The sequence below is a fragment of the Clupea harengus genome, chromosome 10 (assembly GCF_900700415.2).
Source record: "Clupea harengus chromosome 10, Ch_v2.0.2, whole genome shotgun sequence".
In the NCBI taxonomy this organism is placed as follows: domain Eukaryota; kingdom Metazoa; phylum Chordata; class Actinopteri; order Clupeiformes; family Clupeidae; genus Clupea; species Clupea harengus.
Genome location: NC_045161.1, coordinates 5935998 through 5961277, shown reverse-complemented (window position 1 = coordinate 5961277; position 25280 = coordinate 5935998). Strand labels below are relative to the sequence as shown.

Genomic DNA, 25280 nt, shown 5'->3' with positions numbered 1-25280 from the left:
CCCTGTCTGTCTGTTTTCATCTTTTTTTTCCCCTTTTCTCTCTGTCTGTCTCTTTCTCTTTGTCTTTCTCTCTCTCTATCCATGCCGTGTGTTTAATGGTCTTTTATCTGCTCTCTGCAGCGCGTGGCGCTCAGTCTGGAGGACGACGGATTCCCCTGAGGTGCTCTCCTCCCTCCCCGCCCCCCACCCCCATCCTCGCCCCACCCCTCTCTCCCTCTCTCCCCCTCTCCGTCTCCTGGGGAGACCACACTCCTGCGGCAAGGTGCCAGAGAGCAGGGGACACTCACACACTCTAAAGAGAACATACTGGCGTGTTCCTCCCCTCGCCTCCCGAAACCAGCCAAGCGACAGGGAAGGGAGGGGGCCTACCTTGTAATGTCGGCGTACATCTCCATGGGTACGTCTCTGAGAGTAGCCATCCTAACATACGGTACTGCACAGTAACCTCTTACCTAGTATACTTACTACCACGTCGATAACTACCACTACGGCTACCGCTAGTGCTAACAACTAGCGTTAGTGCTACTTCCCCTTCTATGTAGTAGTAGTGGTGCAGACTGCTTGCTGGTGACTAACCTCATAATGACATACAGTGGCTAACACTCTTTGGATTTCAGTCTCTAGCTGTTTCGGAGCTGGCCTTGTGTATTTGAATGATGTTTGTATTAAACGGCTGTTGTGGCGTTTGGTTGCGTTGCTGGTGTAAATATGATAAGCCCGTGCCCGCCGATGCCTGGGTATCTGTGTGGGCACGGCAAAGGCGCGAGCAGCCGCACACACCAGAGGGCATCGCCACGGGAACCCAGCAGGGCAGAACTCCGGGGAGAGGCTTATGGGTAATCTGCTCTGCTGGCATCAGAGGTACACAAAAGTTAGATAATGAATTGGGGTGGGGCTTTGTGTAAGGGGAGATGATGGGGGTTTTAGACTTTGTAATCCAGTCATACACTTCAGTGTGTGTGTGTGTGTGTGTGTGTGTGTGTGGGATTTGTATTCATTCGCTAGTAATGAGTAGCTACTACAAAGGAACCTGAAAAAGCACAGAGGTACATAGACAGTTTAACCTGAGCCGCTAATATGAGACACTGGAAAATAAAAGAGCGAACAAGAACTTAGGCTTTTGACCTTAAGACTGAAACTGGATAACTCTTCCAGGACTAGACTGGCTTCTTTCTCCATTGTCTTCCATACCAGAGTGGAACTAGGCTCTGTCCCTCACAACTCCCAAGCGTGAAGTAGGACCATTTTCAGGTTTGGCAGTTCGCTTTGTCAGTGTGTGTTTACCTGAGTTTGTCAGGCATGCCATGCTGGTAGAACACACAAACTCCGCAAATACGTAGAAGTACATATCATCAGAGTCTTCCCGGGACTTCAGATATCTCTCTGCTCGCATACTTCCAGGGAGCCTTTTCTTCCAGCAAATAAAGAAAAAAAAAAGACAGAGACATACTTGTTCCTTTTGACTGCGGTGACATACGGTGTGATATTGCCGTCAGTACACAATATCACAACACGCTTAATACGATTCCTTCCAGTAGCGCCTTTGAGAATTCTCCATTTCCAGTCACCTCCATTTTGAGAGCATTCAATACAGCTCTGAACCTCGGCTACGCTCTCTCTCTCTCTCTCACACATACACGCTTACATACATCAGAGCAAATCTTTCTGTGGTCACCTCTGGCCTCATGCTTCTGTTGGCTGCGTGGAACATGAGATCCGCCTTCACCTTAGCCATGCGCTGATTGCCTGATTGATTGCGGCCATAGATCACAGCTTGCCCACGCCGTGTGCCGGGGCTGTGGCTCGTTGCTGTGAGGCGGAGATGAGACACCGTCCTGAATATAGGCTTCCTGGATTAGACCATCTGATCGGGGGGCCGCTGTCCAGACCCCTCGGCAAGATGAATGGGCAGTCATTTATCTGCTCTATGCTCGGGTCATTCTGACGCCGGACATGGTGTTCTGTTAATTGAACATTCCCGGCACATAGATAGCCTGCCGCCACTTTAGCTGGAGCACTTGTGCAGGGCGGGAGGCAGACTGGCAAAGACGGGAAGGCATCGCAGATCCTTAAGTGGAGGCTCGATTCGAAGGGGCTGTTTCTGATGCGAGTAGAGGGTCTCAGTATTGCGCGCAGCTCGATTTGACTCTAGTGCGCGCATGCGTATGTGTGTGTGTGTGTGCACATGTGCGTGTGTGTGTGTGTGTGCACATGTGTGTGTGTGGTTGTGTGGCTTGTGTGTTTGCCTGCCTGTGTGGGTGGGTGGTCTTGCATCTGGAGAGCTCTCTTTGTTCGCCTCCGCTTTGGCTGCATTCTGCCTGTGATGCAACTTGTGAGTGTATCCTCAAGCTTTCATCTGAAATCAGAAACACCTTGCTGGGAGCCACTGTGGGCTGCAAAATCATGCTGTGTGTGTGTGTGTGTGTGTGTGTGTGTGTATGTGTGTATGTGTGTACGTGTGTGTGTACGTGCACACACATTAGTGTGCGTGTGTGTGTGAGTGTGTGTGTGTGTGTGTGTGTGTATGTGTGTGTGTGTGTGTACGTGCACACACATTAGTGTGCGTGTGTGTGTGTGTGTGTGTGTGTGTGTGTGTGTGTGTGTATTACTGTACTGGATCTTGAGCCAGGGTTTAGGTTGGGTGTCAGACCAACAGACCTCCTCAAACAAAATCCTCGCCCTCCACCCTCACTGTTTCTTTGTTTGGTGGTGCCTGTGGAAGATGACAAAGTGTAATTCCACTCAGACACCATAGGTGGCAGCACCACAACAGTGGCTGCAGACACATCCATCTACTCGGTACTGCTGACGTGCAGTCTGTCCTGAGCCAATCCATCAATGCTTATTCATCATGCATTGAGTTAAGCTCTGACCCCGGCCTGAGAGCAGCCTCAGAAAGGCAATATGCTGGGCTGCAATCACATGGGAATATTCTAGAGTGTAGGGGGGTGTTGTATGAATCGAATAATGCTTGTCTTTGGCACTCAGCTAGAACATCATTAAGCAATGACTCCATCACCTACAGCCATCTGTGGATGGGTTTAAGGCTACTGTGGAATAGTTAGCCTGTAATAAAAGTGTCATTTTACATATTCATAATTTTTTTATGATGCTCCACTGGTTGACATTTCTCTTAAAGCTGTGTGTGCTTTTTATGTGTGCCCACAGAATTGGCTCTGCGTGAGCAAGCAGTCTTATATGTTGAGACAACAATTCATTCAAGCTCTCTCTCTCTCTCTCTCTCGCTCTCTCTCTTTCTTTCTTTCTTTCTTTCTTTCTTTCTCTCCCTCTGTCTAGCTGGTTTTCTGGTTGGCCTCAGTGGTCGGTATCTGTGGCACTTCTGGCGTGTATTAGACCCTCAGTCATTGTGTTTGCGAGGTGCGGAGAATCTCTGCTTGTATTGATTTATTTGATCAAGTAATAAGTGAGCATCTCCAGCAGTGTGCAGCTCACTGTAACTGAGCTTGTGCAGCCTAAACCACGATACTGATGATGCTGTCTCTCCAGAAGACTCTAGAACATTGCCCTAGAGCCAGGTGCATCTGATACTGCAGCCACTCGCTAGGTGATAGCTAGCAAACACTATAGCTGACCATCCCTCTCATTTAACTGTGACTCTATGCATATTTGAAGGCTTCGTCTCAGGCCAGAGAGACTAAGCCATGCTGCTCCATCATTCTCCACCATCACTACTAATGTTAGTGCTCCTGATTGCCTGTCTCTTACTCACTCATCTACTCATCCACTCACTCACTCACTCACTCACTCACTCACTCACTCACTGACTCACTCCGCGTTTCCAAGCGAAATCAACACAGTGCTTCTGAAAGGGCTATCTTTCCCCCCTAAATGATAAACACACACTGGACAAACCAGAAGGACGAATCTGGACGAGTGGACTGGACTGGGCTATGCTGGGCTGGGCTGGGCTGAACTGGACTGAACTGAACCATCATCTTTGACCTCAACATCTCCTGAGGGTCGGGCCCTGGGAAAGCGAGCGGCTGGGTGTTGGGACTGTGAAAGGAATGTCTTGTGATTGCTCCATAATGTTGGGTGTTCTTCCTCTAACCTCAGTGACATTCCTTGCTACTGTTATTGTTTCCCTCGTATGATTTGTTCATTTCCAGTCTGTTTTTTGGTGACTGTGATACTCATCCTTTTATTTGTCCTTATTTAACTAGATTCTGTTTCCATAATGTGTATTACTTGAAGAAAAAAGAAAAAAAAAAACATGTTCAGGCTCCTCCTTTTTTTTCTTAAGAAAAAGCGGAAAACGTTGGAAATTGGGTGGAGGACGATTCCACTGTGGAGGGGGGGAGGGAGAGGGGTGGGGCTGTCATTTTCCAGAGGGAAACATTCAGTGTTCTCGGTTAACATTCATTCCACAGCCATAAAGGAGACATTTTGTACGCTGTTTGTTGCACAAACCTTTCAAGAAGCCTTCTGCACTGTGTGGATGAGTACTAAGAGTTGTTGAGGGTTGGCATAGGGTGGGGATGGGGTGAGGGGGGGTGGGCAGGGGGGATTGGGGAGGATCGTTGCAGTCCAATAGTTTTGAATCATGACTTGTAAATACGTTTTCATACAGCAGACCTTTTTGATAATGTTTTAAAACATTTCTGTAAAAAAGATGTATATATTAGTCTAAAGGAGAAAACAGAGTGTAGACCATATATAAATTTATTTGTACACAGGAGCACTGGATTTCTTTACTACTTGATTGTAACTAAAAATTAATAATCTGCCAAAGTGTTTTTATTCCTTTCCTGTCTGTTTTTAATTTTTGTTTTGCTTTTTTAACCGTAAAGCATTGCAGACTATAGGATGTTCATGCTGTATTTAATTCTATTTAATAGTTCTGTTGTTACGTGTTGAAAGAGGTGTTATCAGTTAATTTATTGGTGCCTTGTTTGTGTTCATGTATATTTTACCTTTTTTTTTCTTTATTTGGTTGGTGGTTTTTGTTTCTTTTGTGTGTCCTTAGAAGGTGGGAGGGTTGAGGGGGAGGGGGGGGGGGGGGGGGGGCATTTAACTTTAGCAAATTCTGTACTTACGTGGAAAAATCTCAACTGTATGCCAAAATGGTCTCACTCATATTTCTATGAAATCAAGCTGTTGATAAATATCTCTATATATTGATATATTAAATTGTAAAAAAAACAAAAAAACATCCCCTATCACCCAGTGTCCTATTGTTTGTCTCCATTCTCGACTCGATTTCTTGTAGCGGTTGCTGTGGTAACACTTCAAGCCTCTCCGCTTAAGAGTGCCTCCCGTGTTCTTGAGATGAGGTGGCTCTTTGTCTGTTAACATGCTGGGGTTGATGGAATCCTACGAGCCGCTCCTACCTCTGTGTTGCCTGATTGGCCAACACCACGAGCCCCTGGAGAGAGGTGGCGGTGGGGGGGGGGGGGGGGTTGCGTTCCCCTCGGTGGACCCTTCAGAGTCACGGCGGCGGTTGGGATTTTTGATGGATGCGATTTCTGCAGGAGCTGCCTCCATGTTGCCAGTCTGGGAGGGCGTGTCCTTGCCATTGTTTTGGGGGGTGGGGGGTGGGGGGGGTTCACATGTCACTCGTCCCTCTGAACAGGTGTCCTCACCCCTTCATCATGTGTGTCTGTGGCACAGCGTTAGCCAGCCTGGGTGGGGCATCACAGAGAGGGACCACTTCATCAGCAGTTTAATCACTTTTCTATTAGACACCGGCGATGACTCTGGCCCCCTCCTGTTACTGCATGCCAGCAGTGCCCCTGACAAAGCAGCTGTTGTGGGCAACCCCGCAAGGTCACACAGCCTCCACTCGCTCTCATTCCTTCAGGTGTCCTTCAACACTATGTTTAAAATTGTATTTTTGCCTGTATGGCAAAATACAAAATAGAAGTCCTTTAGGAGCTTAAATAATCACAATAAACACCACACACCAATGACTGCACAAGTTTATTCTTATTATCATCAATAAATACAGATGATTAAAACAGGTCTGCAAAAAGATGTACTGTGTATATTAATGAGAGACTACTTAAGTCTATTTAGACGATGCTATAGACTATAAATCCATTTATTTGCACACAGGAGTACTGAAGTGACACTGAAATGAATAATCTGCTGAAGTGTGTTTAGTTGTCTGTCTGCTTTTTAAGTTATATCTTTTCAATTCAGTTCAATCCATCAATGTTTGTTCAATTCAAATGTGCCCATCTTTGCTTATCCTCTACTGCCCCCAGTGGCTAGGGGTGCTACTGACGGCAGAACCAAACAGCAGGATCCTCAAACAGCATATTAATCTTGTTGGCATCCTTTTCCATGAAAGATTAATTTCCCATTTGTTTCCGTGCCCTGACCCATGCTATCACAGAGGACAGGAGAGGGAGGGTTTGCCACCTCTGCACAATTCCTCCATCCTCTCTCTTTATTTGGGCATTATTAATGGCATTTAGCATCTCCCCTAAGCAAACTCACTGTAATGAGTAGTATGCAGTAAGCAGTACGCAGTGCCCTCTGCGGCACACTATGAAGAGCAGCCTTCCATGGCCAATTCTAGTGCAGTGGGCCTATGCATTTGTGTGTGTTGTGGGTAGGGGGGCATTCTGAAAGTTCTAGCCATTAAGAGTTAATTAATCCTCACCCAGCCTTTACAAGCACCACCCTCCCCTGGCAGAGCGTCTCTCTGGGCACACGGGGGAGGGCACCACAAACAGGGCACTGGGGGGATGCCGCCAAGTAAAATGGAATCTGCGGGGAGGAGAGGAGAATAGGGGGATTAAGACCTCTCACGCTGTCTCTCTCTCTCTCTCTCCCTCCATTCCTCCTTCCATCCCTCCCTCCCTGCCCCTCCTCTCTTCCCTCGTCCCCCTTGTGATGTGATTCATTCATTCCACACAGTAATTGGCGCGGGAGCTGTCACTTACTTTCCCTGCCCGCTCCCGCTCCCGCTCCTGTGGCTGCCTTGCATCCCACCCGAATCAGACGCTTTTATTGTAATCTCCCTTATCTTCCCCCAGTACTGCCACTCATTATCGCTGTGCACCCAATACCATAGGCTCTGTTGGATGAGGCTGAGGGCTTTGACTGTGTGTGTGTGTGAGTGTGAGCGTTTGGGTTTGTGAGAGTGTGTATGTACGTGCACACACATCAGTTTGGAGCCACTGCCAGCAGAGAGTTCAGTCACATTAGAGGTCCCTTGGGAGTCCTTCAGAAACGCTCCTTTTCTCAGCTAGTTTCCTGGAAGTCGCTTTTTATTTCTCCGGCAGCCTCAGAGAGACGTAATCTGAGATCCCGTCGTCCATGAGGCGCACGATTGCCGAAGATGATTTTGTTGACTCAGACAATACAAACAAAAGGCTTTTCTACTCAAGGTTTCATATTTCTCTTAATACTTGCTGTGTTCGGGATCATGAAGCCTATAGCGGCTCAGTTTTGACTTATCCAGACTGATTTCTTTTCTTTATTAAGGGGAGAGTGAACACACTCTCACACACATAGGTTTGTCCACAATATAGAGTAAGACTGCCATCTGCTGGTACAAATGGGAACAGGTTATGATGAGTCTTAAAAAACCACCACGGAATGTACATTTACACAAAGGTTAACACAGAACCATCAGAAACTACTGTGTGGGAAATACAGAGGGAACCATACTAATCGTATTCATGGGGAAAACTGTTAAAAGTTGCATTTTGTACAAAGATGCTCTCTCTTGGTGACATTGATGGCGTTTATATTGTTAGAGAAGATATTATATTGTTGATTAGTTGTAAGCTTTAAGAACTTAGGAGCTCAGTTTAGTTGCCATTTATTGTCTTTAGTCTGTACTCTTTTCTGGCTTTTCACCTCAGAAGAATGTATCCTCTGTGGTCTGTTTACCAACCTTTAGCTGTAGAACATTCACAATTCTGTAGTTTAAAGAATCAAGGCCAATCATGCTTTAGGGAATAACATAATAAAGAGTCCAGTTTGTGTGCAGTAGCAAGGTCACTGACTACAAATGTTTAGATTAAGAATTCTGATATTTAGACGCCTCAAGACACCTTGTGTCTGGTACAAGGATAAGAAAAGTTTCCCTCGTAAGCAAAGTACAGTCACTTATTTGTTAGTCAAAATAAGTGTTAATGGGTCCTTGTCTTTTGAACAGTGTGCTGCATCAATGTACTCTTAGTTTCTATGACCCTGGAGGTATTAGTAAGTGCATCAATGTACTCTTAGTTGCGACCCTGGAGGTATCAGTGAGTGCAAGCTGGACTGTGTGCCCTGCTACTGGCCTCCCTGGATATTTGCCCTTGACCAGCAGGGCAGATGAGAATAGTGGTTGCTGATGCTGTGGTCGTGAACAAACAGCTCTAGCAGCCAAGAGTCAGAGGAGGCATAGGGGTCGAAGAGGGGCAGAGAGGAGACAGGATTCTAGAGGTCCTAGGAAACAGAGATTAAAAACGATGGTGTATATGAAGGCAGGGCCAACCATGTGACGTCCCTGTCTTCTAAGAATACCTACACATTACCAGGGGAATAACCTTACAAATCGGTCCATTCCTGAGGGTTGGCTTGTAACACGCAAAGTAATATCCAGTACAATTTCAGAAGTAAGAACACTTCAATCAAATTGACTACAAAATCTTCTACCAGTTTAGGTTCCAAAATATTTCACAAGATTGTAAACACCAATTATGTGAACAAATGATCCGACACATCTCCACAAAAACAGGAATGCAGAGGAACTTTATTGAACTATACACATTTGAAAATGCAACAGAACAGAACGCCAGTATCAAGACTATAATTTAGCATACATCCGTCTGGTTTTTCTTTTATTGTATAAAAGCACTACAAGACTCTTACAGTACAAATATAACACAGAAAGCAGCTGCACTAAAATGCAAAGGAAGAGTTATGAAAAAAAGACAAAAAAAAAAAAAAAGCGGCTTTGCAATAAAAAGCCTCAGAATTGGTGACAGACTGGACATCAACTGATGCTGAAGCCACAAACAAACACATCCCAGGAAACAGCCCTTTGGTTTAGTCCTCTCCAAACATTACAAATAGGTCTTGCTGAACCAAGTCACCGCACACTGGTGCACCAACCACCCTACATGGACAAAAAATACCAAGACAAAGTGCAATATTTAGTGCCATTTTCAAATCCAGCATCCCCAAAGGAAACAAATTTCACATACCTCTGGTCATTCACACTTGTCATGTACACCCATCTCATCTCATCTCATGCACACACACACACACACACACACACGTCAAGTAAATTGTCAAAACTGTCACATAAAAAATATAAATAACTATCAAATACAAAAATAAGGACAATTTTTCTTGTTTTCTCCTCTATACAAATGGGAAAAACATCATTACAATGCGATTTAGTCCCCTGCGAACTGACACAGGGCTGTGCTGCTGGTTGAGGGATGGACATGGTACTTTGGGAGGGCACGGAGAGACAACCGCCAGGTGGCTCTGCGTGCTTCAGTCACTGCTCTAGTCTGTCCTGTGCTGGGGGGCCACAGCTTCCCTGGGGGCCCCGTCCTGAGCATCAGGGTCCGAGTCAGTCCTGCGTTTCTTCAGGGGCCTCTCTGACCCTTCCTCGTCCTCCTCCTCCTCCTCCTCCTCTTCCTCCTGTCTGGTGCTGGCTGGGCCGGTTCCCGAGGAGGTCTGGCTGCTGTCGGAGCTGGAGTGGTTCTGCAGTTCTTGGTCTGTTGTACCCTGGGGCTCGTAGGAGACGCTCAATCCATTGGGCTGGGCCGCGTCGCCCGGAGTGGAGAGCGCTTCCTCCATGGAGTGGCTACCTACACCTATGCCACGCACACAAAGGGGTTCAAAGTTGGCTTTGGACAACAGATGTGCCTATTAACAGGATTTCGGCCACCAGTTAGCACTCACACACTGCAATGTTTGTAAACATAGGATTGGACATCTCACTCCACAAATAAACACCAAAATTGTTGTGAGTATGCATACCATCTCCACTAATTAACAATGCAATTATTTGAAGTGAGTATAGCTAAAGTATCCCATATTTTCTGCCGACTCCCCATGTACAGAACAACCGAATAGGGATGCTAGCATTCAAATAGCTATGCTGCAAATGGTTATACAGATATTCGATTATCCGTGCACACCCCTAGTTTGGACCCTGCAGTCTTGTTTCTCAGTGAAAAAACATTGCTAATTTCAGGGCACATACTAATTACACACCTCCTTTTTATTTTTTATTATTTCTTATAGCATATATCATGCATGCTGATAATACTGATGAAACTATTCCAACTATTGTATTATTTCTTATAGCATACTGTACTGTAAAAAACTATGACCACAGATGTGATTCAAAATATATCAGCATCCTTTTCATCTCTGGACTTTAAATAATTTGACATCAGCTGTTGTGAAGCAAAAAGATTTGGGGTAGATCTGGGTGGCTCTGATGTGAGGTGTTTAAGTCCTTACCATTGTGAGTGCTGGAGTCGTCTCGCTCAGATTGGCTGTTGCTGCTGTTGGACGTGGTGGGAGGGGGAGAGGCTGCATGACTGGAGGCAGCGCTCTCCGTCTCATCCAGCAGACGGTCCATGTAATCTCTACACACACACACACACACACACACACACACACACACACACACACGTACACACACACACACACACACACACACACACACACACACACACACACACACACACACGTACAAAGATACACAAGCAATCATAAGTACACATTTCAGTCATACACATACAAACAGACATACATAAGCAAATGCACACAGATGTGTTCTTAAATAACATGTGCAGATATGCACGATCCTCCACAATCCCGTGCCCACGTGACTGATACACACACCACCACTGTGGAGACAATACTGTCAGTATCTTCAGCATGTCAATGCACCCGTACACTCTCAGCACTTATGCAACTTCATTCCACACATTTTTGGTCCGTTAAACATAATACTGATCAGACAGGGTGTGTGGCGTGTGGCAATGATATGTGTGGCAATGTGTGTGGCATAACATTAAGAGGCTATAAATAAGGCCCCACAAGGCAGCATGACAGTTTCAAATGAATAGCCTAGTTATGGGCCGTAATGGTGGACTGAATAAACAGCGAAACGAGTAGCGTGTTCAGCCAGATGGGTCTCTTAACAAGGCAAACAATTGTTTAAAGACTTGAGTGAAAATTCCCATGGGATATTTCCTTTGGTACTGACTCTGACGAAAAACATTTATAATTGATACTGTTGGAGCTATGGGATCAAACGGGCTACTCTAAAACCACAAGAAAAACAGTTTTGGGTTTTATATTTTCGGTGAGTTCAGACTGCCCATCTGTACACTAACTCTGGCATGCTTGAGAGAGCGCGGAGAGAGAGATCTGACCGGAGAGGACTTACGTGATGCCGGGGTGAAGGTTGTATTTCCTTTTCCCAAGCCGGGTTTGCTGTGCAAAGAAATCATAACGCTCAGATTTCTTCCACATGTAATACAAGGCCACACATTCTCCTACAGATCTAGTTCTCACCTGAAAAATTTAATTCATCACAATAATTATCTAAAAAAGAAAACAAGTGTTATCACAGCAAGCACAACACGCTTGACACACCAATAAATGTGATGCAATGCATTTGACATTTTCATACTTTACAATGAATCAATCAGACAACACAAACTGAAGGACAGAAGCTTACCTTGTTTTCCTGTATTAAGTGAAAGTCTTTGCCATATGCTTTAAGTCCCTGTTCAAAACCTCGACACTCATCCTCTGTCCAAACTGAAATTTCTTCTAAAAAGAGAGAGACGTTTGAAATTAGTAATCTTTTTTTTTAAACGTATTAAAAGAACTTAATCCGGTTTTAAGGAATACTTCTCTGCAGTCCTTTGTATTCATATTTATATTGTAGTGTGTTGGGGGGGGGGGGCTAATGGAACTTCTGAGTGAGATACTGTTACGTAGCCTCCCAGCAAGCATCAGATGTTGTGTTGTTTGTGCTGTAGTGGTCAGGTTGTGTATCCGTTGTGTATCCCTTTTGAGTCTAGTCGAAGTGTGTGTGATTGTTTATAATTTCGTCTGTGTGTTATGCTGTTAAATGCTGGTGTTATCCTCCTATATTAGTTTTATGTTATTCGTCCACCGTTAACCGTCAGTATGGTGAATGGTGACATCCCTTCCTGTTGTGCCACTGATGTATGTGAAATTCCAGTTTAGCGTGTATCATAATAAAAGGCCTTTGGCCAAATCGAAACAGTGCTGCCGACCCAAAGACACTACAATATAATAAGAGAGATTACAGCACACAAAAAGAAAAACATAATGCTCATACCTCGCGCCACTTTCACGTTGAATCTGAGTCTTCTTAAAGCTTCTTCCGTGTTAAAGTTGCACTTCACTAACTCATAAAGAGCCTGATGAAATGGGAGAGAAGGAAGCATGTGAGCGACTGCACTCTCCATGTCAGAGCTAGCTGCACACAAGTAGTGAAAGCAAGTATCGCTGCCCTTTCACTGGTTGGCCTAAGCTTCTTCATATTTGCTACTCCCACTTCACTTTTCCATCACACTACAGAAATATTTCTCTTTACCATGGAGAACACCAAACACATTGCCACAAATTGGAGGTTCAGTTCCTGCTCAAAAGATCGACTTAAGTCGTTTTTTCTTTGGAGGTGCTTACTTGCTCGTTGTCTTTGATGTGGCAGCCCTCTGGGATGGCGTCCACCCCTGCTTCCTCTCCCGTGCGTTTGGATGCCTCGGATAGAAACTCCATCACCTCACTCTCGGGAAGCTCCTCGGGGTTCCACAGCAGCTGATCTTCATTCTCATACACTAGCGTTGCGGAGAGAAAGAGACCCAGAAAAACAAATGACAAACAACCACGAGTAACGTTGAAGTGAACCGCGTAACGCCCTTCAACAGCATTAAGGCATCAGTTTGTAGTACTTCACAAATATCAAATGTTGCGATTCACATTCCTGAAACTGGAAACTTGGCGAACCAATTTCAAGTGAGGTTGATGCATGCCATTGCTTACCTCTTTCGTTGTCTATATATTTGCAGAGTCCTGATGGTGTTTCAGCCTGGTACATGGACCCAACCATGATTTCCTGAAGACAAAGCACAAACTCATCCTTACATTTCTCACCCAAGCGTAGTCTTTTCTCTTCAGCACACATACATTCTGGTGTTACTCCATTACCTTCTTCCAGTCCTCTGATGGAACATAGTCCTCATCTTCCTCAGACTCATCTTCACCATCATTGCCTTCAATCAGAAGAGATAAATAATAAAGTCTCATCATGTTTTTTTTTTTACTGTATTAGCGTGCAAATGAACAAACCTATTCAAAGACTATAACATTGTAAAAGTACAGTAATATGTTGACGTTATGAAGTCTATATGATTATACCTTCAAAGTAGTTGCGAGGTCTTGGTCGCATCAGATTTTCTGTGCTGTGTCCCCGTAAAGGCCTCTCATCGCCAGATGACTGGACGTCCTCCTCCAGTCCAGAAGAGTCCTTCACTCGATCGTCCTAATGGAACACAGAGACAGCCTGTTATTCCCTAACACAAGTATGACTTGTATGTGTTTTCTAAAAGATTATGTTTTGTCTATTTGAGGGTGGCGTCTCTCTATCTCGGTAGGCACTACACTGTTAAGGACGGTCTGATAGCAGGAGGTGTATGAGAGATAGATTTATATTTACTGTAATGCCTTTAAAAATAAAACAACAACATTTAAATGCTCCTAATATGCACTGTGCAGCATGCAAATTGACCATTTAATGACAGAAATCAAAGTGATAATTTAATCACCAAGGTTGAGGTGACATACCATGGCTCTTTTAGGCTCATCTGTGCCCCTGCTGCTCTCATCATTCTCCCCGTCCTCCACTGACTCATCTTCCTCAATCTCGCCATCCTCCTCCTCCTCCTCCTCCTCTTCTCCAGATCGGCCATAGCCATACATACTCAACAGCTCTTCAATGGGCATCTCGCCTTCCTGATGGACAGAGTCAAGGCAATCATGGGGGACATCAAAAACAAGGGAGTAGATCAACTACCAATCTGTTTTACAAAACCAATATGAATAGGTCACATAAAAGTGCAAAGGGTTTGTCATATTCTACTTCCAACAGCGGCACATAATGCACACACACATATCATAGTCTATATATTATATTATGAATATGGTAGATGTTGACCAATGATCGAGGTGTAACAGCTGCTTGCTCTAATTCTCCTCAACAATAGTGTTCTTCAGCTCATTGTTGCACAAGGTAAAAAAGCGGATAAAGAGATTTTAGAGCTTACAAACACGTTGGTAACTCATTATTTATCACATCCCTAATTAGGCAATGTTGTAATGAATGTAAATGAACTAACCTCTGTGAGCTTGATATAATGTGCAATCATTTCGTGCTAAAATGTAATGTATGGAGCAGCTCCCGTCACACTCACTCTGGCAAGGTCGTCGATCTCGGCGATGAAGTTTGTCTCCCCCTCCAGCATCTCCTCTTCCTCCAGTGTTCGCTCATCATCGAAATCATGAATGAGCATATCAGCAGACGGGTCGAAATCGTAGTCATCGGTGCCAGCTCCACCTCCTGATGTAGCGAACATCGAAAATCAACAAACTTGAATCCTTGAAGTCACTTGATAGTGAACTAAGAATGGTAGCTACCTATTGCACTCAGTTCAATTTCATCTAAAACAAAACTTCATGGAGTTTCTAGTTAACGTTATTCTTCTCTTTTTACAACTTCGATTACTGCCTCGCCAGTAACTCACAAGTATATCACTCATTGGTTACGTTACAAGTTAAGTTGATTAGTCTGTTTAACTTTAGACTTCTAACATTAATCGCAGTTATACCCCGGAGGCATAATGACATTTTATCCAGGGATCTAGCTAGCAAGTATAGAATCCGAAACAGCTAGAAACAATGAAATCCATTGTAATCAAGCTAGCTAATTATCCAATGTTGTCCTTCTCCATGACTAAAAAATGGAGTACTACGAACTAAACCAGTTGGCTTCTTTTTAAATAGACACAAATGTATTATTAGTGGGCTATACATGCATGCCTACATGTATGTGTAGCATCAGGGGTATAAGCGGGAGAACGGCCTTCAAAGTGTCCCATTATACGAGAATATTGGACATGGCGGCGGAAACTCCTCTGCTTCGCCTTATCCAATATTTTTGGACACCTCTTCGGCAGTTATCCCTTACTTAGTTCGGATTATCCTTGGTAATGTTAAGACTAAGCCGTAACATTAACTGCACTGGTCTGTCCTATAAGTCAATTAAATGTAATACTCGCATTGGGTACATATCGCGAATGACCATACCAAACTGGTAGCGCTCCATACACTTAACTTTACTGTGATGGCTATTTGTTATTCATTTAGGTGGACACCGTTACAATTAGCTTACTAAGCTAACTATCCTTGTAAACTTGCTACATAGTGTAGAAAAATTAAGTTAGCTTTACAAAGACTCTTACCTGGTGGAGTTGAGCTGCCGACTGAGGTCTGTAAATAAACAATGGCTAATATTAGATATGATCATTGTCTGCGTAAACAAAAAGGCGCTGGCGCACCTGTGGTTAGCAGAGCAAACCAATTTCAACCAACGTACCGTTATGTTTATCTAAAGTGAAGGTCAATTCAGATTAACGTAAAAGCTAATTGAGATGAAGTTAACTAACTTACAAATTCAGATAAGCGTTAGATTTATTGTTACTCTTACGAGTGTAACGTTTAGCTACACAACCTGTGGTCTGCAAATTCATTTTATGAAAGTAATATCCTAGTTGAATTTATTGTTTTCATCAAATTCACAGAATTAATTCATGTTTGTTTATCGTGACCAGTTGCGTCTTCACGTTTATAAACTTTACTCTCCTGAAGTGGCGGGTGTTTTGCTGCTCGCTAATAGCTCAGCATCAACGCAACAAGTTCCAGTATACATAACTTAGCTAGCTAACTCGCTAGCTAAAGTCAGCTGTGTACGCTTTGGTCTATATAGACGCTTGCAAAGAATAAAAGCCAATACAATATTCAACGTTTATATAGACCCTGTTGTAAGTTAATGAATTTATTTCATCTATGTATTCTCTCAAGAATGAATCCTTACCTCCGCCATAATTGCTATTTGGCTAACAAGGGTAAAAACCCGGATGGACTCTCGTCTCTCCCTCGCATTTTGAGTACAGCGAATTTCAAGGTAATAGCTCACTACTGCCGCCCTTGGCAAAGAAGCCCCACACTAACCCTCAAAAACTCAACAACCTGAACTGAAACAGAAGCAGGAGACACAACAGCGGGGTCGTGTTACTGAGGTATTTTACTTCAGTACTGTACACATGTTCCATTATAATAAAGTTCTACTGAGTCTGTGCATACAGTCAGATCGACATGTCATCACGTAGGGATAAACGGAACAGTGCACTCCATTCAACGCACAATATAAAAAGATCTCTATACAAAAAGAAAGATCTTTGTAAAAAAAAAAAAGAAAAAAAAAAAAAGGAATAAACCAAGGCCAGGTTTTTGTTCCACATACAAAATCTGGTCAACTGTTAAAAGCAGGCCTCTCTTCAGGGCACTATTTTCAACAGACTGTGCAGATTCAGCACATCATTACAAACATGACATGAAGTTCAAGTAATCTGAACAAATTCTGTACCATGTGCCCAGCCTTAACATCACTTAAAATCAGACATACTGAATACATTGAAAGACTACAAATGTATGAAAACTAACACTGGTAGGCCTCATCCAATTCCAAAAAGTTGTAGCCAGTTTATGACAATTGCTAACTGGATTTAGGAGTTTGGGATGGAGTCTTGGATTAGGAGTCAAATGCATTGATTACATTCCATAAGTACTGTATAAATATGGTCACATCATGGTTGAGACAAAGTACCCTTTCAACGCCTCCCAAGTGTTGCTACAGGTTAAGGCAAGTCTAAATATACATTTATTTACCCTTTCCAACGTCACACAACTACAAAAACACTCACCTAAGATTCTGTAAACTGTAAAAGTGCAATTAACAGACCATGTTGTACCAAAATAAAACAGAACACTCAAGAATACCAATAAAATAAAATAAAATAAAATAAAACATAGGCCAACTGCACGTTACTTCTCCATATATATACATTTTTAAAAATAAGCACAAAAAAAGAATCAGGGTACAGCTCCCATCAAAATGTCATGATGTATTTGTCCTAAAACCGAAGATGATATTTTGAGGAGTTCTGAACAAACGTTCAACTTCTTGAACAGCTAATCTCAGAACAGATTATCAAGAACATTCTTGTTCACGTATTTGCACAGACAGACAGATGTGACGAACTCAAATTCCAGCTGATCAGGACTTGAAGGGTTTTTCCATATAGACGTCACAGAGAAAGAATTCAAGCCCTTTGGTGACTGGTTACCGCAAACATGACAATCCCAACAGGACACAGCACAGTGTCTCCCTTTTAAATAGCAATGACAGGTTCAAACAAACAGAAAATAATAAAACCTATTTAAAATATTAATCTCATGTAACAATAAAAAAAAACAGAATAAAAGCCTGAGAGGACAAAGAAAAACACATGTCTAAAAACCATTCTCCTGTGTTGTTTTTAACAGACAGCAAGAACAGTGGCCCAACAACAGTGACCAAATGAATCTGTTTGTGGAGACAGTTCATGTCTTCCAGAGTATCTGGCAGTATTAGCAGATGGGTGTCATTTCTTTGAATTGCCGTGATCCATGCTGACAGCAATGGGCATGTTACTCAGCAATGCCGATAGCGCGCACACACACACCCGAAAGAGGGGAAATAGGAGAAGAGGAGGAGACATGCATACACTGTGCCATAGTAAAGAAGTCCTCCAGTGTATATCACACAGCTGTCTTCCCCTTTGCGTCCAGCTTTCCAGCACTTTCACTCGGCTTGCTGCTATGTTCTTCAGTAAAAGTCATGTATGAGTAAATCAGGCTGCCTGCAATGCTGAGGACACATACAAGAGGGAAGAGCATTTTCAGATTAACATGGCAAACATGCTGTCAACAGTAATAACAGGAACGACATCAGCACAGCATTCTTTAAGACACACTTCTATCTCATAGACCCCAACATAACGTGAACTCTGGCTACCCACCTTAGGTAAGGAAAAACATACAATGCCACATTTGGTGGTCAAGGGATTGAGACATAACCAACAAAGTTATACACATGGGAAGACGAAAAACATATGTAGTACCTTATGTTCAGACCAATGAAGTTGGTCCATGAGAAAATGTAGTCCCCGCCAAACACCATTCCGATGTAGGTCACTAATATGTTCTGCGTGAGAGAGAACCAACAATTAGAGAGGAGAGAGGAATGTACACATTCCATATGGCGGACCGGAAAAGCACTGGGTCCTTTGGTCACACAGCACTTTCGGTATGAAGCCAAATTATGTTCAAAAGCAAATACTTTGGCCAAATATTTAACCACACATTGCTGCATCATTTATCAATGGTAAATGTAGATAATGAAAGTTCTGATGACAGTTATTCTCTGCAGTTCTGTGAAGAATGTTATGGAAGAGACCAGGTAATATCCTGAGTAACTACAGATATTTTGTGGACAAGAACTAGGAATAGGATACAAATGCTTGGCGGGTATATCTTTAAGTCATGGCCACAATATTGTAACATGGGACTTTGTAACATCTGGGAAATGCAGGCAATGAGATTGTTATTGCATGGTGGCAACCTAGTAACACACATTCATAAATATTTCCCAAACTCTGGAGTGGTATTTTGTCCCAATCAGTTAATTCAAATCCATAGTCTTTCCCACAAATGACTAAGTTGGCCACAACACATTCATTTCCAGCAAGTTAATGCCAGTCTTGCTGAATAATAGTACTCCATCGTGTTTTGAACCTCAATTCAATTCAATAAATGATCAAGTGTGGTTGAATGGAAATCCAAATCAAATTAATGAATAGACAAATTAGTGTAAGGTATCTGGCCCTTTCATGGTCTGTCCAGTGTTTCCTAAAATGAGGTTTCAGCCTTGAAAAAGAATTATGGTCATTTCAGTGCCACACTGTTTCAGATGATCAATAGTAACTAATGAAGTCTAAGACTTACCTTTACACAACCAACGATGGTTGTTGTTAGTGCAGAGTTGTATTGTGTACACAGTACTGTGGAATACATTAGGACGAACCTACAAAATCACCCAGAGAAAGCCTGTTACATTATGAAATATTATCGTGAAAAAAAAAAAAAAAAACTTGCCAATCTAGTTTAACCTGATGGGCTTGGCATTGCTATACACAAGGGAAGCGCTCAGACAGGCTTTGTCTTGTTATACTCACCCCATGATACAAGACATAACAAACTGACCGACAAATAGGGCATCTGACCATTCCGTGAAGTCCAAAGCCTAGGAAAAGAGCAAGAACAAGAATACTTATTGGACAGTCATGTTCAAGGTTAATGATGGCAACAGACAGTTTTTTTATGGGTTGGACCTGCTTTGCAAGTGTCTATTGTATTCTGGAATACAGTGTGGCGAGAACAGGGAAGGGCAGTGATGGGCTTGATAATCCAGTTTTAGAAGTTCAATGCTAAGGGATCTATAAAAGGTTCCAAATGTCGTTAATCCTGAAATTCTTCTTGACGGGTGAGAAAACTGGGTAGGACCTTTTAGTCATTACTCAGAATCATAATTTCAAACTGGTTGATGGGAACCCAGTAATAGACTTAACCATGGATTTGCAATATTTCAATAAGAGAAGCGCATTACTTAGCTTCAATATTGACAGATGTTGGCTGTGTGGAATACGTGCTGCCTTTGTTATAGGCCCATCATAGCCAATCTGCTTTCAAGCTTCAGAGCAAATCTGCAGCATGTTTCATATGAACGACTAAGTCATGTTGCGTGTAAATCAATGTACTCCTCCAAGAAGAAATGCAGTCTTTGGCATTATCAGTTCTCACACCTAGTTTGGTAGGTAGAAGGTTTATTTAAAACCACGTCATGTATCATTTTCCCCATTCATTTGGTTTGTTTGAATGTGTGCGGGCACAGCAATCACACTAAAGTCAGAACAAACCCAAACAAGGTGGTCTCAGCATGCTTCTTGTGACAACCTTGCGCTCTCCTTCTCCAGCTTCCCAACTCCATTCAGCGCTCAGTATCCCCAGTTTACTGATCATTGGTCTAATCAACATCCTCTCCCTGTGTTTTACCACTCGTTGAGAAGTCTACACTTGCCTAGGTGTACTCTGAGCGTTTTGGGGAAAAGGGACTTTGAACTCTTAACGTAGCAGTTTGTCTTCACCTGGATAATTTGGATTCATGTTTGTTTCTCTTCTGTTTCCCCATTTTGTATCCAGTTTGTTCGGTTCATACTCTGACACTTCCATACCAATTACTTTGTGGTCTACACATTTGAATTAAGCCACTTCCAATTGTTTAGTTACCTAAACCATGAGTTGATATATACTTGGTATATCTTGCATTTTCAAATCGGAGAGTACAAGTCTGAGTTTAACCATACTGTGTTTATGGCCATTATAGTCACTTACATAAGGAAAATCCAATGCTGTAAATGCTAAATTCCAGGACATTTCTAAAAGGTTCCCAAACTCTGCCAGTCAACTCTATGCTGGTCTGTAATATGAAACATCATATAAAAGTTTAGTAAACTTCCTTATGGGCACTCAATAAATGAGTGACAGTTTATTATTTACCATCTTACAGACTTTTAGTGCTTAGATGCCTTTACTGCAACCATAAAAAAAAAAAATGGTCTGTCAAACACACACAAAGCATTGAAACAGCACTGGACTGAGACGGATATCAGCACAGAGAGCAAAACATTCCAGGGTGCGCAAACTTCTGGAGCTCTGCTATTGGAGTCATTAGCTGCTGCGGCTGCTGGCATAATGGTGGCTTTGTGCAGCCTACTCCCCGCCTTCTCCCCTCATGCCAAACAAGCTGGGGCCTACCCCCTGAGCAGGGCTCTGCCCAATAAAACACACCATTCACCTCAGGCCTCAGGCCCAGCACACTCACACCACACTGATGAATTTGACTGCACGGATTCCACAGAAAACTGGAAGGGGAATCAAAAGCATGATTCATCAAAATGCGGTGCTTACTTAGACTTCTACAGAAGAACTGTACAGGTCTAAGTCATCTGGATCAATACTCCGAAGTTTAAGATTCAGTTACAGAATAACCAACATCGACGAGCAAAACAGCATTACAAATATTACACTTTCCACTGCTGCTACCAAGCAGGATAGGACAACCATTACAGTATCTTAGTAGTCCAAATACGCTGCTTGTATCTCCAATTCACTTTTCTAAAGCAGCTCATTTAGGCTTTATTTGGGGGAAGGAATGTCCCTTCAGCCAAATTTATAAGTGCTAAAAGGGTCTGATATATGACCTCACCCTGTGAAGACATATCCTGGGGCAGAGTAGCCCTCCCTTAAATCACACAGATGGCCAGTGTGAAGCTGGCCAGATCCCCTACCGATAACTTCTTTTTGGGTGGATGCACTACACAGGGACATGTGAGCAAAGAAGTACATCTGTCAAGTAAGACTCTTTTGCAAATCACCAGTGGTCATAAAGGTATTCACATTCATCATGTCATTTTAATCTTTGACAGCGCTGAATGCTACACTTAGTGACCACAGAGGTCACGTGCCCCCCCTCACCCACTCCCGTATATTAGGGTTCAGTGTGACTGGGTCACATCAAACAAAATGTACCGCTGTCCTGTCTGGTCTTAAATCTGTCAGGTCACAGACTTGTTTGCAAGGGGATTTATAAGCGAAGGGCCCATCTCTTTGAAGACAACAGTCTCTTACCTTGTCAATATCTCCAGTGACATGAGCCAGAAGAAGGGTTGGCAGGATCATAAATAAAGCATTGTAGTACAGCAGGCCATACTTTCCCAGCTCCTGGGGTTGGGGGTGGGGGGGAGTAAGGAATGAGGAGAGGGAAGAAAAAAAAAAAGAGAAGGGAACACAGACGGAGACTTGTAGGTCAAAATATTTAAGACAGGAGCCTCTGACCCTGTGTGCAGATGTTATGAAGGTTCTCCTCCGTACAGAAAAGTCCTGTAGTGTGTGTGTGTGTGTGTGTGTGTGTGTGTGTGTGTGTGTGTGTGTGTGTGTGCGTGCGTGTCTAAGCAGTGGCAAAGCCAGCGTGAGAGCAGACCATGGTGTCAACAGGCTTTAAATAGGTAACATGTGACCAAAGTGACTCTGCCCCATGTCTGTGTGGTAATATAAGCAACACTCACAAATGTTAACCCTCATCTTTAGCTCAGACGTGTGTCCTTTTCTGTACCAAACCATCCAGGCAGCAGCACACTTTATAAATGCTTTTAAGTTATGCTTCAGGCACATCGATCTTAAGTGACTTGCATAAGCTAGTTACATAGGCTACATCTGAACTTAGGCTCCCTGAAGACCTTTGCATACTCTGATATCTCACTTCACTAGACAAGTACTCCTGTAAAATAACTGTTTTTTTTCTCAACACAACAGCAAACAACTTAGCATATCAACAGAAAAAATTCAATACGATACCTAAACAAACTGTTTTGTTTACAATTGCATATAATCCACGATAAATGGGGAATTAACTGTTCGGAACAACAACAGTGAAAAAACACATTCACATCCATTTTTGCAGTCATATTTGTATAGCTGTGAGAAAGACGACATTCTTGAAGTACAGGGATAAGAGTTGGAGTGTTAAAAACGTATGGAATGTTTTGCAATCTCTTGTCACTTCTTACCTTTGAGTCAAGCTTCTGTTTTACAAACGCTCCATTGACTGCTGTCAAGACATCATTCATCAGAATGAACACATATCCTTCCAAGTCAAATGACAGGTCAGCGCTGCAAAACAGACACAGAAACAAAAGACATTATAACTTTTTGTCACTGTAAAGACATTTGAATTCTCTTTGTTTCCTGGCTCATTTATACTAATATCAATGGCTACTCATCCCTCCTGATTCATATAGTTGTAAGGTTGTAATAGTTTTTCCGTTTTCAAGTTCGTTTTTAACTTTGATAATACTTTTTTGTTCAATCGGAATTTCTGTTTAGTTTTAGGTAGTTTCACCAGTGGTTTCATTAGTTTCATCCTTTCGTTTTTGTTTATTATGGGTTTCACATTTCAAGACACTAATATATACAATACATTTGTTTCAGACCGAAAGTCTGTTAAAGATGCAGCTTGCTTTTGTTCAGTAGCTTGTCTCTGTTTAGGCCAATGAATCTTTGCTGATGTCACTAATCTCTTGTCTATCCCTTGTCAACGTCAGACTGCCCTATGCTAAAATGCTACTGCTTTAAATCGAACTATGATCTTGTCACTAAATGTTGTTGATAGATGATATTTATTAGGACACTAATGAAGCAGAAATCACAGGATGACTTTGGGAGGCCTGGAATACAGACAATACTAAAATACAGACAATAAATAAAATAGAATGGAATATTAGTATCTCAACATATTTCTCTTCCTTACCTTGCAGCTACAAAAGCCCCCAGAATCATAGTAAATACTGTGAGCTGAACAGATCGAGAAAATTTCTTCCTGTGGATGGAAAAGATGAAAGGAGTGAATAAACAGAGTGGACTTGCAATGATGTGTGCAATGAAGAGTCACTTTGTGTCAGCTGCCTGGTCAATGCCATATGGAGACATGGCACTTACTTCAGAAGAAAGCCCTCGGCGAGCATTGTGAAGAGAATGGAAAACCTCCTCAGGACTGTAAACATGGGCAGACTATGAAAGGAAAACACAGTCAGATCATACACAACCATAATAACCACGGAACAATGCATCATTGTGAGTGGATAAATCTGAAAAACATTTGATTCCGTGCTGATGCAACTGTCAAAACTACGAGTATGGTGTGGATAACAATGGTCAACCAAACAAACATACTTCAGCCTTTTTGTTCCAAAGAGTCCAGTTATTTGATTCCCCACATAAAGAAGAGGTAGAGGAAATGTCTGCAATACAAAGAGAGAACGTTAAACAGATGACTATGTTGATTCACCATCATATATTGAAAAGAAACTGGGAAGGCAACATTCTGATGGTAAGGGAAAGTATGGTTATACCCAGACTTTAAGTCATGACTTGCTGTCTGGTCTGATGGGGGAAGATCGTTTGAATGGTATTACTCTAAACAGTGTCAACATTTGTCGAATACCAGTGTCAAATATTTAGCCAGGATATGGAGAGGTCTGTCGTTGTCATACATATTAATATGAGATTCACTTCTCACTATCACGGTCACTCATTGTATCAGCAAAATGGTCAGTAGCCTCTCACCTTCCGAGGTATACTTCGATCGAAATCGGGGAAGGTGATCACCCGTAGGACCTTTCCCACCCGTAATACGACCACTGTGGCCAGCATCTATGAAAAACAGACACATACTCAGACATTCTTTTTGACTTCAGCATGGGAGCCAAATTAAAAAGGAACATGAAAAAGCACTTACCTGACCTATCCCAACGCATATTGAAGAAGGAAATCTAAAAGTGAGAAGTGATGCTGTTAATACTCATTAGGCTAACACGGAACCGCACAACGACCGATCAATTTCATTCGACTTAAAACTGAACAAATTAGGCCTACTCTGATGTCCAAAAAACAAATATGCAGCAAGGTTAGGTTAAGCTATCAGAAACAGGAACGCCTCATTCATCTGGCCATAGAAACATAATTGTGTTAAACAACTAGGAAAAATAGCCAACTTCTAATATGATATATATTCTGACGATAAAAACGTGTCAGCACAACGGAAAGTGAAGCAGTATTTCCATGTTAATAACGCCCATGGACTAAAACGATGAGCTAATGTATCATTACAATCGAAGTCATCAGTGGAAACTGAAATACAAAGTAAGTGTCCGCTGTAACTAGGTAACCTAGCCTAAATGTATCCTGCACTCAGCTACGAGTAACAATGTTAGGCATCACGGAAACCTACCCGTAATGTGTCAGGACACTTTTGTTGATGACAACGATGAGAAAGGAGCTAATTCCATAAAATCCAGCGGCGAAAAGCTTTAAATACAACGTGAGCGATTCGTCCGCCATCCTAGATGCCTCATCTCTCTGAAAGCATTGCCTCTCTCTCGGCTTTCCTCTTCTCCATGCTGACGTCTCTGAACTTCCGCCAAAATACCACACAGATTTACGTAGCTACGATTACCTCAAAACAAGGCTGTGTC

At 42.7% G+C, this 25280-nt stretch overlaps 3 protein-coding genes across 6 annotated transcripts in view; 1 reads left to right on the top strand and 2 right to left on the bottom strand.

Annotated features, from left to right (window-relative positions):
* Nucleotides 1–185, top strand: part of lrp8 (low density lipoprotein receptor-related protein 8, apolipoprotein e receptor) — a 145597-nt gene extending 145412 nt beyond the window's left edge. The window contains exon 19 of the mRNA XM_031575118.1: nucleotides 121–185. Within this exon, the coding sequence (XP_031430978.1) occupies nucleotides 121–159 (39 nt within the window). The 3' untranslated portion in view covers nucleotides 160–185. The remainder of the gene's footprint in view (nucleotides 1–120) is intronic.
* An 8511-nt stretch (nucleotides 186–8696) lies between these two features.
* mier1a (mesoderm induction early response 1a, transcriptional regulator) lies at nucleotides 8697–16269 on the bottom strand. Of its 4 annotated transcripts, none has more exons than XM_012828382.3 (13): nucleotides 16127–16269; nucleotides 15495–15522; nucleotides 14448–14593; nucleotides 13822–13989; nucleotides 13396–13519; nucleotides 13186–13250; nucleotides 13021–13093; nucleotides 12664–12815; nucleotides 12314–12395; nucleotides 11681–11775; nucleotides 11387–11514; nucleotides 10450–10577; nucleotides 8697–9794 (listed from the first exon to the last, which is right to left on the bottom strand). In XM_012828382.3, exons 1-13 carry the CDS (start codon nucleotides 16133–16135, stop codon nucleotides 9481–9483), a joined length of 1512 nt encoding a protein of 503 aa, XP_012683836.2. In that variant the 5' UTR covers nucleotides 16136–16269; the 3' UTR covers nucleotides 8697–9480. The 4 variants fall into 4 exon arrangements, with proteins under 4 accessions (XP_012683836.2, XP_031430974.1, XP_031430973.1 ...); XM_031575114.2 differs by having other exon boundaries at nucleotides 11387–11433; XM_031575113.2 differs by having other exon boundaries at nucleotides 11681–11772.
* Nucleotides 16270–16318: 49 nt separating this feature from the next.
* On the bottom strand, nucleotides 16319–25259 carry slc35d1a (solute carrier family 35 member D1a). Its single transcript, XM_012828331.3, has 12 exons — nucleotides 25037–25259; nucleotides 24545–24578; nucleotides 24373–24459; nucleotides 23980–24047; nucleotides 23746–23817; nucleotides 23558–23626; nucleotides 22818–22920; nucleotides 21880–21972; nucleotides 19368–19435; nucleotides 19138–19216; nucleotides 18255–18337; nucleotides 16319–18001 (listed from the first exon to the last, which is right to left on the bottom strand). Exons 1-12 carry the CDS (start codon nucleotides 25144–25146, stop codon nucleotides 17893–17895), a joined length of 975 nt encoding a protein of 324 aa, XP_012683785.2. The 5' UTR covers nucleotides 25147–25259; the 3' UTR covers nucleotides 16319–17892.
* Between the last annotated feature and the right edge of the window lie 21 nt (nucleotides 25260–25280).

Excerpts from the sequence above, each read along its gene's own strand:
- slc35d1a (XM_012828331.3), bottom strand. The coding sequence starts at position 25,146 with ATGGCGGACGAATCGCTCACGTTGTATTTAAAGCTTTTCGCCGCTGGA. Across the intron at positions 24,579-25,036 it reads AGTGTCCTGACACATTACGG|ATTTCCTTCTTCAATATGCG; the intron begins GTAGGTTTCCGT and ends TCTCACTTTTAG. Across the intron at positions 23,818-23,979 it reads TTTGGAACAAAAAGGCTGAA|TCTGCCCATGTTTACAGTCC; the intron begins GTATGTTTGTTT and ends TTCCTTTCATAG.
- mier1a (XM_012828382.3), bottom strand. Across the intron at positions 13,520-13,821 it reads ATGAGCCTAAAAGAGCCATG|GACGATCGAGTGAAGGACTC; the intron begins GTATGTCACCTC and ends GTGTTCCATTAG. Across the intron at positions 11,776-12,313 it reads CAACGTGAAAGTGGCGCGAG|AAGAAATTTCAGTTTGGACA; the intron begins GTATGAGCATTA and ends CTCTCTTTTTAG.